The sequence below is a fragment of the Fonsecaea monophora genome, assembly GCF_001642475.1.
Source record: "Fonsecaea monophora strain CBS 269.37 chromosome Unknown Scaff164, whole genome shotgun sequence".
Taxonomy (NCBI): Eukaryota; Fungi; Ascomycota; class Eurotiomycetes; order Chaetothyriales; family Herpotrichiellaceae; genus Fonsecaea; species Fonsecaea monophora.
Window position 1 is genome coordinate 1 of NW_019174095.1, and position 15341 is coordinate 15341.

The following is a 15341-nucleotide window of genomic DNA, read 5'->3' on the forward strand; positions in this document are numbered from 1 at the left end:
GTTACTAGCTAAATATAAAGACTTTAAGATTCTTATAAAGGAAAGATAAGATATAATTATTTTATTATAATATAAGTTATAAAATTACGAAATTCTATTTAAATAAGGAAAAATATTAATATATTAGAAATTGTGGAATATCGCTATCTAGGTCTCTTACCTAACTAGGCTTAGCGCTAGGCACGTGACTTGATCACGTGGCTAGGTGGCTTAGCTAGGTAAGATAACTAGGTAGTGTAGCCACTTACATCATCGCTTACTAATAGCGATTCGATGGGTTTCGTTTATCTTCTAACTATCGCCACTCGCTGTCTATATAAGGACACTCCTCTCCCCTCTCTTAGATAGTTAAGTTTTACTAAGTCTTCTATAGTTAAATAGTTAATACCTATCGGTTCGATCCTATAATGAGTCTATTCATTACCTATTTAGGTAATCCTCCGAGTCCTCCGAATACTATAGGAGTTACGTAGTTATTTCCTAATATAGTTATCTTTCTTACCTTTTGAGGCTCTCTAATCTTTTAATTATTATTATAACTTTCTCGTCTTCTTAAGTTATTATTAATAAGTTTTTTAGTTAATATATATACCTTTATTAATCTACTAATATACTTTACGTTAGTACTCTTTTATAACGTTAAAGACTCTTATCTTTATTATTAGGATAATTTTAAGATCGAAGTTAACGTTATAAATATATTAATATTCGTTCTTTATTAAATAGTTCTTAAGATTAAGATATAAGAAGTCTTTTACTATAAAGTCTTCGTTAATTTAATCGTTTACGATATCTTAAATAATATATAATTAATTTAGATAATTATCTCCACTATTACTATTAATAAATATTATATAGATCTCTTTTTTTATTAATAATATAAGTATATCTCGTTTCTTTAAGAGTATTTCTACTTATTATAAGTCGCTTTATACGTAAGGTATTAGTAGTAAACTTAAGTAGTTTACTTAGTAATATATTAGTAGAATAAAGTAGTAGAGACGAAATTAAGAGTATAGTATATAGAACTATACGTAAAGTGTATAACTAAAGGAACTCGATTATTTATAAACGAAGTTGACTACGTAGAAGAACTATAAAAGTTATCTTAACTATATAAGAAGGGAATTTATTATTACTTTATAGTACTCTATACTACTCTATTATAGTCTACCGTAGAGTACTTAGTCTAGTACCTCTTTTAAGCCTAGCCGCTTCGTAGTATTTTTATATGTTTTATCTCTTGGCCCTTCATGGCCTACTCCCCTACCCCTCTTTTAGGTCACTTCTCTGGCCAGGTGGTAACATTGAGGTGGAGGTTGTAAACTTGGTTGAGAGGTCGGCGGCGGCCGTGAAAGCGATGGCATCGCTGTTCTTGTCGGTACTGTTGTTGCGCCTGTTACATCTGCTGGTGGTGCCTGTGCCTGTACTTGTGCTTATGCTTGTGCTTGTGCTTGCTGTTGCTGCTGCTGCTTGCTCGAGACCTTCGAGAGATCGACTCCTCCGTCCTTCCCTATTATAGATCTACGTCAGTCCTCGTGGACCTACAATACCCACAATAATTGTGTACTTGTGCGAGCTGGATCTCCAATTCGTCACGCGGCGTGGCGCATGAGCAGAGTCAGAGACGCACCCCCACGCGAATCACTGGTATACTATCACCGTTGGAAGAAAAACGACAGAGGATGGAAGAGGAGGACGAGGGAGAGCTGGACGCAGGGGGTTTAGCCAGTGTCTCCCTGGATAGATGGATGATTCTGTTTGGTTTGGGTTGATTAAGTGTTGCTCGATCCACCTGGATGAATGGATAAACGGACAGTAGTGCAACGGTCATCTGGGACTCTTGTACATGCCTGTCCTTTTCAGCATCCACGAGCATTCCGAGTCTTGGTGGTCACCGCAGTTCAGGTGTTCTTGTTGTTCTTGTTGTTGCTGTTCTTGTTGTTGCTGTTCTTGTTGTTGCTGTTCTTGTTGTTGCTGTTCTTGTTGTTGCTGTTCTTGTTGTTGCTGTTCTTGTTGTTGCTGTTCTTGTTGTTGCTGTTCTTGTTGTTGTTGTTCTTGTTGTTGCTGTTCTTGTTGTTCTTGTGGAATGTGTGGTCGCTCACGGCCGCAGCAGCTGGATTGGAGCATTTCCATAATGTGCTCGCTACCACAGGTGTTCTCGTGTCATCGACCAGATCCAAGAGAGCCTCCTGCCTTGTTGTGCCTGTCCAAAGTCGAGATATTGGTCCTTGCGTTCGTCTAGGCGATGAGAGGTTATGGACTCAAGCGTCTCGACCCAGACAAGAAGCTCTCACTCCCACTGTTCCGCAGACTCCATCAGCGCGACGATTGTTCGAAAGACCACGACCGGACCTCCAGGACTCGCCATGTCGGCAAGCATGTTCGAGACTTTGATGCACACATCCAACTTGTGGAGGTTGGTCTTGCGCGTGGCTTGCGTCGCCAAGGTTGGCATCGAGGAAGGAGATTGAGGCGGCCAGGCAGATGATATTGATCAGGGCAGATTCGATTTAGTCATCCAGAAAAGAGACGAAACGGTGCCTTCCAATTCAGTCCCAACCGTATTCCATTGACTCGTCACCGTGTCGTACATGTAAACAATGGGACAAGATAGCTCTCGGGATGTTTCGAATGGATTCGAACTCATTCATCTTCTTCTGCCTCTGCCGCCGTCGTCCGTCGCGATATCGACCATTCGGCCATGCACCATGCGTTCGTTTCGGGGGTTTATGCCCTGGTTGATCTCGTCGACCACTCGGAAGGGAGCTCGACTTGGACTCTGCAGAGCTATGAGGTAGAAGATGGTACTGACTGCTGGCGACTGTCTAGAAGACTTAGTTGCTCTTTGCTCCCGGAACTTGACGCTGATGTGGATGGCCCAATTGGCAAAGTTCAGCCCGTTCTCTATTCCGTCGTTCTCCTTGGTGCAATCAGCGGGATTTTCAGAGGATGCCTTGTACACCGTTACCTGCCCACCACATCCGATGCGTGTAAAGGAATCGGACAAGGCCGCAAAGTCTCGTCATCGCTCAAGGTCAAGCCCTCGGTTGTGGTGGGTGAAAATGGCTTGAGAGGTTCCATTTTTATCAACTCCTAGATGTCTACTAGGGGCTTGAACCCGACAAAAGCCTCGAATCAGGACAGAGCGACGGCTATTCTCGGGCTTGTGGTTGGGATCTGGGAACTGGTCCGGGTTGTCGTTGTGCAGCATCTCCAACAGTTTCTTCTTCGGGTGAATCTGCAGAATTGTATCTTGTCGTGAGTATGAATGTACATACGTACGTCGTACTCAAACAAACAAGAACGAAAAGGCTGAGATGACCACAAATGTATCTCGTACTAGAGGACGAGGAGACGGGTATGTGTCGACAAACACTGGATGATGCGCGGAGGTTTGGGGGGGGGAACCCTGTTGTATCGCAGAGAGGCGATGCTGCTACGGTAGCAGTCTCGTCTGCATCCTCTGCGACCCTAGGAATCAGCACCAGCTGGCACCGTCGAGTCCGCGACGTCAGCGAATTTGCGGGCGATGCCATTTCGTCAGTCTCTCCCATGCACCAGACTCACCGTACTTTGCCTTTATGTTGTCGACGCGAGCTGGTGCTGTTGGAATCAATCTTGCCACGGCCGGCACGGTCGGTTATCATTCTCGATCCACATTTCAACCCGCACCAGGAAATCCAAGCACTTTTCCCGAGCTCACCGCATCGGTCAGAAGGATATGCACCGTTGGCGCTCGGTTGCGCGTTCGGTGGCGACGTGGTGCGGCAGTCACTGTCCAACGACGAGGCGTTGCAGTAGACGACGTCGGTGGCTCATTCCGAGGGCGTCGTGCTGGTCCTCCGCAGACTCCTTCCCAAGTTGGCACCTCTGAAGTGTTTACATCCGTCAGATGTGGGCATGACGTCTAAACAAGTCATTGCGGGTCATATGTCGCTTCAGGACGAGAGAGAAGCATCGGTCCGACTGGGTGCAGCAGCAGCGGCGGCAGCATGGTCAAGGACTGGCTCACTCGCGGATGAACGTTTCAGACGCCGTGTCGATATCGAGTCTGTGAAAACTCCCCGTCTCTCACAGTCGAACTGAGGGATGTCTCACCTGACTTAGTAGGCTAAGTGGCCGCGGAAACCGTCAAGGCGGCAGAGGCTGTCCCTGTCAACCGCGCGAGTTATAGCGGGGCGGGGAAGCACAACTCACTCCACCGACCGCGCATGGCCATGTGATGGTGAACTGCAAGGAACATGAAAGTGTTTAAATTCTTCACCAGAAGTCGCGTAGATATCCATGTGCCATCACTTTTCCCGAAATCAGGACACGGATAGTCTCTAGGTTGGTGGCTTTGGCGGAGAGTTTGTCGACGATAAATTGATCAATCTTTCTGTTCTCGTCCGGTGTCATCCTCATCAGTGTGACGGCCGGGGATGTGCACGAACAATTGCCGGTGCAAAGGCCTTTTATCACTTCAAGCGCGTTTGACGATCCGGTCGCGGAGTGTTACGAATCATGATTTAGGACCAAATCCATGACCGCAACCACCTCCAAAGAGGAAGCTGTGCCGCACCACTCGGAAGGCTGCAATTTACCTATGCATGGTACAGATTAAGACCAACCAACAAGAGAAAAGGCCCCGGCCTTGGCGGACCCCACCACGACGTGAACGCTCAGCACTGAGCACCACTGAGTACCACTGAGCACCGCTAACCACTTACGGTTATATAAGGAGAAGACACCCCTATGGGTACCTTCGTAGTTGGCTTCGTTCACAAATAATCGAGTTCCTCTCGATTGTACGCTTTACGTATAGTTCCGCACACTATACACTTGGTTTCGTCTCTACTACACCCTTCCACTACTATATCACCAAGTAAACCACCTCCTTGGGTTTGCCCGCGACACCTCACGTGTAAATCGACTCGTAATATCACGGTCGCAGATCTAATTGATGCGAACAGCCTCAACAGGCAATGAATTGATTGAATCTGCGACCGTGATATCTTGCAGTACCGCCCGGGAAGGTAACGTGTCGACACGTTCAATATTACTACCCAACACACGCAACCGTGGAATGGAAAATGAAAACACCCGTGTCAGAGGACCTGACACGTGTTTTAGGAGGGGTGATGTCACGGACCTGATCTCTTGGCACGTTGATCACGTGCCACTTGAGATATTGTTCACACAACAGAACCTCGACCTTTTCAGATTGTCCTTTGTACTGCAATTCATCAATTCATTGCCTATTGAGGCTGTTCGCATCGATTAGATCTGCGAGCGTGATACCGAGGTTGGTCACGTATCCCTAACAAAGCGATTGATGCCGAGCATCGCTCAATCCAACGGAGTGATGATGACTTTGCCCTCTCCCCAATCACACTCTTTTGGCCCCCGACTTGTCAGCGGAGACGTGGTGCGACAATCATACCGCGGTGGCTCCACTGCAGCCAATCTTTCCGTTCGGGCTCAAACCAGATTTGACGACGGCGATTCTAAGACTCCGGCGTTCCTCACCGCGACGGCAGGAAACGAATACCTCCCCGTATCGTCTTCCTTGGATCATTCTTTCAATCATAAAACCACGATACGCAATCCAAGCCGCAAGTCCAGACATTGGCCAGTTGCAAACCCCACCACCCTGTATCTGTTTCGAAGCGAAAACAGAACACAACAAAGCCCTACATGTATTCGAGGAAGGGTAAATGGACAGTCGACAAGACGGAGTCGACCAACACAATCTGTCTTGTCCTACTCAGTCGTCGTCTACATCACCCATACCCTCGTCGTTATCTTCGTCGCTGTCCCCGGCTTCGATCCATACCAGCCGAGTTCCATTATTGGCAGTTTACCAGACCAACATCAAACGCAATGAGGAAGAATACGACACCGCCCTGGAGGATGCGGCTTCCAGGGAGTTGCGCTTCCGTTTCCTCGCCCTCGCCTTGCTACTCATCGGCGGGACGTGGTTCAGTCCCACCCAGTAACATTCAGGTCTAATGCCCTTCCAATCCCGGTTCCCACCAAGGCCCCCTTCCATGATCATCTGGATCTCGTACCCCGAAAGAGCAGATACGCGAGCAACGGCTTCAGTTCCTGCGCGGCAATGGATCTTCCATAGGCTCGCAACAAGCCATCCTGGTAGGCGAGTCTAAAGTGGCTCAGGCCTTGTCGCTCACCTTCGCAGCCTTCGGGTCTGTCTTTGTGAGAGACTCCTGCGCCCAACTGGTGCCCCCTGATGTCGATCAAACTGGACTTTTACGAGCATGATGATAGCCCTCTCTCCATGGCCTTGAGCTGCGCCTCGTCAGCCTCCAACCACCGTTGCGGTCGAAAGACGTCGGCCTCGTCCCCAAACACCTTGCGGTCGCGGTGGACGACCTGTGCACTGACTGAAGCTGGGTTTGACAAGCCTCGTGGTCACACCGGGGGTCCGCCCACCCTGATTGAAGCTGGCAAGTCTGTTGGTGGCTGTGCTTTGGGATCCTCTTCACGCAGCCCGTGACGACCAAGTACAGACGCCGGCTGCCCTACATCATCGGGTCCCTCCTCGTTCTCGCCGGTCTCGCGTTCGGCGCCGCCATGAACTCGATCAACTTCATGTGGGCGTACATGATCCTCTCGGGCTTCGGGTCCGCGCCCAGCTACTCGCTGAACGAGAGCAGTCTCCTGGACATCTCGTTCCTGCACCGGCGCGGCCGACTGGCGCTGGGTGCTGAGATACCTGTTGATCTTCCGGGGAATCTCGGTACTGCTCATCATCTTCGGCCCAGGCCAGGACATGCTCTGACACCACTGAGCCCCAGTGCTGATCCTGCACTGCCAGCACTGCCGGGTTTCTTCACGAAAACCATTCATGGCTGGACCACGAATGGGTACTTTGAGGATGGTGATGATTTTCAAACGAGAGCCTCGGGCCAACCAGAGCAGACACAGGCCGCACGCCGGATTCATCATGAATTGAGACTCTCATCAAAGTCAGGATCACGCGCCGCCAGACAGGCTGCGAGGAGGTACAAGTGACGCACCTGCAGTTCGACGGTATTCGCGAGATGGCTCACGATCGTCAAGCCGTGCGTCAACCACTGGCCGCATCCCCCATACATACTGTTCTCATCTCTCATTTGAGGTCCATTAACAAGACGATCAAGGAGGACTGGGAGCCATACGGAGGACCCAAGTGAGTCGAGATCCCCAAAGGGCCATAGGGTTCGAGGAAGAGTCTGACCTGGTGCGCCAGTATCTATATGGGACTTTCGTGCCCACGGTTTCCCAACTTTTACACCATCGTCGGTGTTGGCGGAGCTTCTCTCTGCACCAGTAACAGCACTTTACGGTTCAACAACCAGAAGACTCGTGCAATGACGGCCGAAACAGAAAAGGAAGTCGTTCCTGCGGCTGAAGCACCAGGACGCACCATTGACCTCGCCATTGATGTTGACAGCCATGACGACCTGGTTCAATCACGTTGTCGACCACTTCAGCGACCGGCACGTTCTCAGAGGTGGTACAGTATACCGGAACCTGCCTCGTGGAAGAGGGTCCTTGCACACGTGGCTGATCCGACCATCTTGCTCAGCCTCTCCAACTGCTCGCCTTCGACCCTCATGCCCACTCACTCCTCCATCCTCATGGCACCGACGCTCCCGCTCTGGTAGAACTCGATGCTCGGGGCATTCCACTTCAATCGACGGTTGGTGTGTGTCGTTTCAAGACACAGAAAAACACCCTGGGATCTGCGAGCAGGAACAGGAACAACATGATATTGGACATCTCTGGTCGTCACCACCACTACGCACCTTCCCCACTGCCTATCGCCGATCCCGTCCTTCACGCTGGGCACGCCCTCAATGCCGACCAGATGGCGACACTGTGGTGACACCTCGGTTCCCACTCTGAGGCATCTGAGCTTCTCTAGCTGTTTGAAGGTGGATACAACATCCAGAACCAGTTCTTGGCCTTCTCATCCCCTGCACGTCCACGGTCACGATATCTCGGTTCTCGTGCACTGGTACTGGCACTTTCACCTCCGCGCAGCTGGGGACTATACTCTTCCGAGAGACTGCTGGCAAATCGTCTCGTTCTATTACTTCACCACCGCGTTTTGCCGTCGCACCGAATTCTCCGTCTCACGGGTTCTGGAACGACATTCATGTTTTGAGGGGGTGTTGGGCGATCCACATCATCAAGATCTTGGTGTGTCGCGGATCGGGCGTGGTTCACGCCGTGGTCTTGTCTGGCAGAGCGCTAAGACGCGATGAAATTACCCAGCTTGATCTCCTGGGTTACACCAGCGATTGGCTTCCAGACCCAGTCATCGACCGTGACTACAGTTGGAGCTGTACCACAGGGATGCACCATGCAGCATGCGCTGCCGGTGTCGATTCCGGCGTCGCTCAAGGTGAATTGATACTGGGGGCGATCAACAGGCATCACCATGCGGTCCGGAGAGACGACGGCTTGCTTTGATCAGCTCATGTTGAGCTCCACATGAGAAGTCAGAGCGTATGCTCGCACTTCAGGGAAATTCCTACCAAGCTGGGCCATACCATGACTTTGGTGATGCCATTCCGCCCACCCTCTATCCAGGTTTCCCGGGCCGCCGCTGGCGAAAATGATAAAGGTCCATATGATCTGGCAAGCGGTGAAAGAAAGAGATACCTACGCACGATACAAACTACATCAGAAGTACGGGAAGGGAGTGCGCACCGGCCCAAACGAACTCACCTTCTCCGATCTTGCCTCGATCAAAGATATCTACGACCAGAGTGCCCGACCTTGTCTGAAATCAGATTTCTACAAGTGCTGAACACCTACCGGTACATCCTCAGTGTTTAGCGCCATTCGTTCCGATACGCACGCTCGTACGCGTCGACAGATCGCATATGGTTTCTCCCATCATGGAATCGCTCAATGACAAGGCCAGATCTTGCACGACGTCGCCAGATACCTTGATGCCATTCAGTCGTGTATCCTTCCACGAAGATGAATGTCGCACACACACCTTTTGGGGTTGGTCCCCGGAATTGTGTAGGGATGCATCTCGCTCGAGCACAACTTCTTCTGGCTGCATCAGCACTTTGTCACCTATTTGATCTCAGGATCGATCCAAGGATGACAGACGGCATGATGGCTGTGCGCGATGTTGGCATCATGAGTCCCATTGGGAAAACAGCTGTGGGTCTCTGCGGTTCCTTGCTGATGATGGTGCCCTCTGGAACCTTGCGATCATCAAATACCATTCGCAATAACAAGCGCACGAGACTGGAGCGATCATCGATGCTAAGACGTCAGTAAGCAAAGGCTCGCCTGCGGCCTGGCCGTGCTGAAAGCAGCAGGATACGAGCTGAGCACTGTCAGCATTCCATCGACCATTTCAAGAGCGGAAGACTCTGACGAAGGTCACGGTTTCCAGCGGAGATTGCTCCGACTCAGAGGCTTTCAGCAAGTAAACGGGATTTTTGACTGACCGAAGCGACTGTTAAGACTCAGCCGTCTTTCATCTCGCCAACCACGAAACTCGTGGGTGCAGACAGGACTACAGACACTAGAGCACTACGACGAGAGTCTATCTGAGAAAAAGCAATTTCCGAATCGCAGGAGACAAACGGGAGCTGGATGTCTACAACACCCCCCCCCCCCCCCCCCACACCATGCTACGGGATCTCGGTGCAACAAGAAGACCGATGCTGGTGTTTTCCATGTAACGAACGTGGCTTCCGAAGAAGATCTATCTACTCGTGACAGTTCATTGGCCCGATCCTCCAGTCCTGGTCCCAAGGTATCGCCAGCTCAAAAGAGCCTGACCCTGGCCAGTGTTTCCATGTAACGAACGTGTGTGACGGTTTCTATCTACTCGTAACAGTTTCATTGACCTGATCCTCCAATCCTGGTCCTCATGTCATCTTCCATTCCTGATCCTCCAATCCTTGTTCCCAAGTCATCCCCCTTGCCTGATCAGGAGATTAAGGGCAGAGTCCTCGCTCGATTGATTGATTGCAGCGGTGTCGAGCGAGGTCGAGGAGACATTTAGCTCACTCCGGGAATGTTGGGTTCGCTCGATGGCTTTGGGGGAGGCTTGTTGGGTGGTGGTGGTGGCATGGCGAAGCCGACCACGGTTTCCTGTTTTCAATTCGAATTAGCACTTGGTATATGACACCACGAGGACAACTTGCAACTGGGATCCAGTTTCGGGGGGAAAAGGAGGACAAGATAAGGAGTGGCCACCATCGAGACCACCTGCACAGAGTGTCTAAGGTGATCGGGGAGCTCTTACCGATGAGCTTTGAACCGAAACCCAGGGAAGAGTGTGAAGGGGTGGATTTTGAGAAGAACCGAGTGAGGTGAGTAAGAGTGTGTGTGAGGGTTTGGAAAGAGTTCTGTGTCTGGCGAGCTAACCTAGTGAGGAGGATAACTCTGAGGAGAGAGAGAGAGAGAGGAAGAAGGAAGAACAAACACTCTCTCTTTATGTCGTAACGCTCCTCTACACGGCGTGCCCATCGTCCTACCTTTTCTCCCTTTACCTTCCTCTTTCGTACACGTCATTCAGTCCTTTCGTGTGCTCGTCTTGCACCTTGTGCTACCTCTTTACCTTTCCCTTACGTACAGTGCGTCAGTTTGTCAGGCTCCTGCATCACTGACACTGTCTGTCTCGTCCAACCAGGAAGCCGCATTCTGCCTTTGCATTGTCGTACAAGTAAACTCAACCAATCAGGAGGAAGCATCAGTCTTGGTGCTGGTTGCGCCCGAACTGAGCTCACCTTCTCCTGCCGTTCAACCCCATCACAGAGTGAGTTGTCTAAGTAAGTGATTGGTTGACTGAATATCTTAAGCAGGTTTTTTTCACTAGGCAACAACGCCATCTCCGTGCCGCGTCTTCTCCCAAGCCGAGAGGGTACCCAAACCACCCGGCACACCGCCGAAACGGCCCCCCCTCCTCCTCCCTACTGAATCCCAGCAGTGGCGTTGATGGAGGCAGTTCATCATGACAATGATGTACGCCCAGAAGACACTACGATGGGGGCGGTGTAAATTATTGGGATGGGCATGCATTGGGACATTAGTCAAAGTTTTGGCGGGTATCCCTATCAGCTTCGAGGAGGACATCACCCCCTTCAAACTCGATACCGTTCGGTCATCCCAAGAGACACTACGATGCGGGTGGCGTATGCCTAGGGGCCACTGTACCCATGATGGGGTGGGTGCACACCCACCAGACACCATACGACGGGGTTGGCACACACCCAGGGGGGCACTATACGATGGAGACGGCGTACACCCAGGTGCCACTGTACAATGAAAGTGATGCACACCCAGGAGATACTCGAGACCTTCGACCCCATGTTTCCGCGAGAGGCCTCGTCCATCTGGTTCTCCTGCACCGGTGCCAAAGAAGAAAGGGAGATTGCAACTCCTCTCGACACGCGTGCGTTTATAAACAGTGCATATACGATGGACCTCGATTCTCCAGATTGGGTGATGCCAACCAACACCGAGACTCCGATCCAGGAGGCACAACCCCCTCCCTCCAACCGAATATCTCGAATCGACCGTCAACTCTCACAACTCTACAGTCTCATCCGGCGAGCGAGATTTCATCGAGTCAACAGTCTACCAAACGTTTACGCAGACAATCTCCGCCTCAGAATAAGCGCCGCTTGTGTTCCTGCTGCACTCAAAGGGAACACTGACGGACGAGAGTTCTGGCCGCCACCGGCCCCATTGTATAGTGAGTCCCCCTGGGTCGACAATATACAATGACGGTGGGTTGGATACTGGGAGGACACCAATCTCCTCTCGCGATGATCGCACCCAGCACGCCGACTTTGCGCTTGGCCGCACCAGGCGGTGGAGGTGATGGTGGACGCAGTAGTTATTTCATCTCCCCATCCTTAAATATTACAGGACAGAGCAATACAATTCAGGCTTGAACAATCTAGCGTACCGACGCGCGTCAGGATTGGATGATGCAGTTTTATTTTATAGCGACATGGACATGACTAGAAAGAAGCACTCGTCAACTACGGCCTCAACCCTCAACTTCAGTTCAACCTTCAACTGCCGTGAACCGTGTGCGCGGCCCCCGAACACTACGCACAACACATCACGGCACGATAGCAACCCACGCCGCAGTTACGGAGTCCGGACTGGTGGTCCATCCTCTCAAAATCAACCGAACTCGTTGAGCGAGGTGGTCTCCCCGGGTGTGGCACCACCTCCACTGTACAATGCCCCCTGGGTGTACACCACTGCCATCGGATAGTGCCCCTTGGGATGATTAAATGGTATTGGGTTTTGAGCCAGGTGATCTTCTAGGTGTACATCACTGCATTGTATAGTGTCTCCCGGGTGTACACACCCCATTGTACATGTCTCCTGGGTGTCTCCCGGGTGTACCTCATTTTCATTATACATGGTCTCCTAGTCTCTCCCTAGAGCGTCTCCAACAGCCATATCATAGGTAGACATCGTTCTGGCGCACCGACCTGACCATGCTACCCCGATGAAGGAAATCGTCCAAGGCTTCCTTCACTCAGGAAAGATCTGTAATCTCAACCTTGAGTACTATCGGGAGAATCAGCTACCCGTGTCTGTAATAGCCCGGACGAGGCTCCAGCAAGGCTGCCCTGCCCTGCACTCACTCACTCAGACAGAGCGCAAGGTGAGCGGCGCCGACGCTGCGATGCTATCCGATAGTACGCAATGCTCTTACCAGATATTTTCCGTATCTATCCCACTCACTCATGGCTTTGCCCTCGAGATGCTTTCAAAGGATGCTTGCTTCAACGCATCGTCGGTCGGACGTGACGCCGCTTCCCCGGCCGCAAATCCAAAACACCCACCTATCCAGCAGTCACAAACAGATACAATCCAGCTCTTTACACTCCTGTTTGTCTTGATGCGCCATTACCCAATTCCCTCGTTCGTGTGCTTCATGACTGTATGAGACCATCATCGTTCTTGATTGCCGCCGCCGCTCCAATGGCGATTTCGTTAGAAAGAACCTGCATCTCAAAACTGGTCGATCGTCATCTTTAACTCAAGCTCATTGCCAGTTCGTTCCCGCACCGTTTGTTCTTGCTGTAAATCGCCGTAACGTATCTAGGTGCTAATCTCGATCTCGCGTGGAGTGAGACGTGCTGAGGTCGGTGCAATGTGGAATCGTCCGCGGGAAAAAGCGCCTGATATGCCTTGAACCAATTTCTTTTCTGTCAGAATTTTGTCCAGTGTCTTTCTTTGCCCTGCAGGATTTTCTCCAGCGACTAGGCTTCCTCTCTCGTCTCATATACCATCGAGTTCTGGAGGCAGATCTTTTGATGTGCATGTGCGTTGCCGCGTACGACGATGGTCATCTCGAATACTTACTTATGTTCGAAAAACCGTCGTCCCACAGATTGAACAGGAGCATTCCGGACGTATCACATACGTGACCTCTGCAAGTGCCTATGGAGCGCTCTACCATGGGCACTTTGGCTCATGGATTCGTATTGCAGGCAATGCCCCGTGACATTTAGGATCTCGTTTCGAATAGGGAGGGACATCCAACCGCGAGGCCACTCGAGGATTGAATTTATCTTGGCCCTCCTCTTCTGTGGTGCTGCAGGAATCCTCATCGCCTGAGTTGTGAGAGGAGACCCCAGAAGCAAAGCAGCACTACTGCGCTTGCTCGAACGCCGCAACGTCGGCGCAGAGGTGGCAGAGATTGAGGCACGATTTGGCTCGTGATTGGTTTGGGATCGTGCTGGAAGGACTGGCTTCGTCGGTGTCCAAGAGCCGTAGGACCACGATTGGTAGGTTTCCGTGGAGGATCGCCGCCGTTTCTCGTCGTCTATCATGCCTGTGTCAAGGTCAAGCTGGATGGTCACTCATGTAGTTGGGTAGTTTACCAGCGTCTGTCCATGTCTGTATCTGTGGGTGAGGACAATGAGGTACTCTTCAGAGGGGATAGACCGGAATGGAGCACCAGGTGTCAAGCGAGTTGGTCGAAAAGGGCGCCGTGGGAGGGGGGTGGCGCCGAGTTCGAGGCTGGTGTTACACAAATGAGGGGCATCTCCTCCAGGCAACAACGACCCCCCCTCCCACACCTACGAGGCCCCAGCCCCCCAACCTCCAACGGGGCCTCTTCCCTCTCTTTCTCCCAGGATCTTGAAAGGACATCGTTACCATACAATCTTTTGGACAGTTTCCAAGACTTTTTTTTTTTTTTTTCAAGGCAATCCGATCCATCCGAGATAGCAACACAATGGCGGGCACCGAAGGTATGAATGAATGCTCCGCCCCGGGTTTCCAAGGTGTGAAGGTGTGAATGTATCTGATTCAATCCTAGTAAAGAAGATCGAAATGGTGGAAGCGCTTCTTGACTGGTGCATAAAGCGCAAAGCTGCTCTCGAGGCTCAGTGGAGCGCCAGGATCTGGACTCAGGCCCTGTCCGGGGTCAACACCCCTCAAGCGAATGAGATTCTTCAACAAGCGATCATCAAGAACAACACGGCGCTTCAGGAGCAGCATGACGCAGAGAAGAGGCTTCGAGATCTGAAGGTTGAATCGCCTGATATATGAAGACACCGCTGTCTGTCTGGTCAGTCCATCAATCCCGACTGATTTCCGGAGGAAGGGCTTGTCGCTCGAAGTGCTTGAGGCAACGTGCCGTGCTGGTGCACTTCCAGGGAACCCACCCCCTTAGAGCCTAGTTCTGGGTCCTCGTTGAACAGAGCAGGGACGACCTTTGGGCCACCGTCACGGGCGTGGTAAAGGGGGTGAGCTGGCCCAGGCCGGAGCCGCCGTTGAGCCGGGGGTGAGGTCATGTAGGACAGGAAGAGAGAGGGAGGCGTCGAGATTCCGGTCATGAAACAGAAATTTCTCTGGCAGTACGACGAACGAGTGATCGCCTTGTTTGATCTCGTGGATCGGGTCGATTAGCGGATGGATCTGGTTGTGTTCGTAGGCTCTGCAAAGCTTGAGGTATCCAACTGCACCGTCCCAACTGACAATGTTTGCTTGAGAGATGTCTGTAGTGGCTCGAATGCTCCCTGGAGTGCCTCTCGGTCTGCCGCGAATGAGGTTTCCTCTCTTGTAGTATGCAGACTGGTCCACGTCAGGTCCCAAACTGCACAAGGACAAGAACAAGGACAAGTGCAAGTACCAGGCGTGGGAAAAGTGCCCACACCGAGAACGCCATCCATACAAGTCAGAATAGGACGGTCGCGCGTTAGAATCTCCCGCCACGGCCTTCGTCCATCAAGTCCGCTTGCTTCCTCAATAGCACGGGATCTGTGCTTTCCTGTAGCGTGAATTGATGGATCGGAAATAACTCCAGCGGCGGCTGGTCGGATGCACGCGGAATCCTT

At 51.3% G+C, this 15341-nt stretch overlaps 3 protein-coding genes across 3 annotated transcripts; 2 read left to right on the forward strand and 1 right to left on the reverse strand.

Moving 5' to 3' along the window:
• Nucleotides 1-1904: 1904 nt before the first annotated feature.
• On the reverse strand, nt 1905-2458 carry AYO21_11509 (hypothetical protein; the record flags this gene model as incomplete). Its single annotated transcript, XM_022661399.1, has 2 exons — nt 1905-2241; nt 2298-2458. The coding sequence occupies 2 exons, from the start codon at nt 2456-2458 to the stop codon at nt 1905-1907; spliced, it is 498 nt and encodes a 165-aa protein (XP_022506281.1).
• A 3822-nt stretch (nt 2459-6280) lies between these two features.
• Nucleotides 6281-7652, forward strand: AYO21_11510 (hypothetical protein; the record flags this gene model as incomplete). Its single annotated transcript, XM_022661400.1, has 4 exons — nt 6281-6453; nt 6513-6883; nt 6973-7174; nt 7235-7652. The coding sequence occupies 4 exons, from the start codon at nt 6281-6283 to the stop codon at nt 7650-7652; spliced, it is 1164 nt and encodes a 387-aa protein (XP_022506282.1).
• Nucleotides 7653-11289: 3637 nt separating this feature from the next.
• Nucleotides 11290-11754, forward strand: AYO21_11511 (hypothetical protein; the record flags this gene model as incomplete). The annotated part of the gene is made up of 1 exon (XM_022661401.1): nt 11290-11754. One exon carries the CDS (start codon nt 11290-11292, stop codon nt 11752-11754), a length of 465 nt encoding a protein of 154 aa, XP_022506283.1.
• Between the last annotated feature and the right edge of the window lie 3587 nt (nt 11755-15341).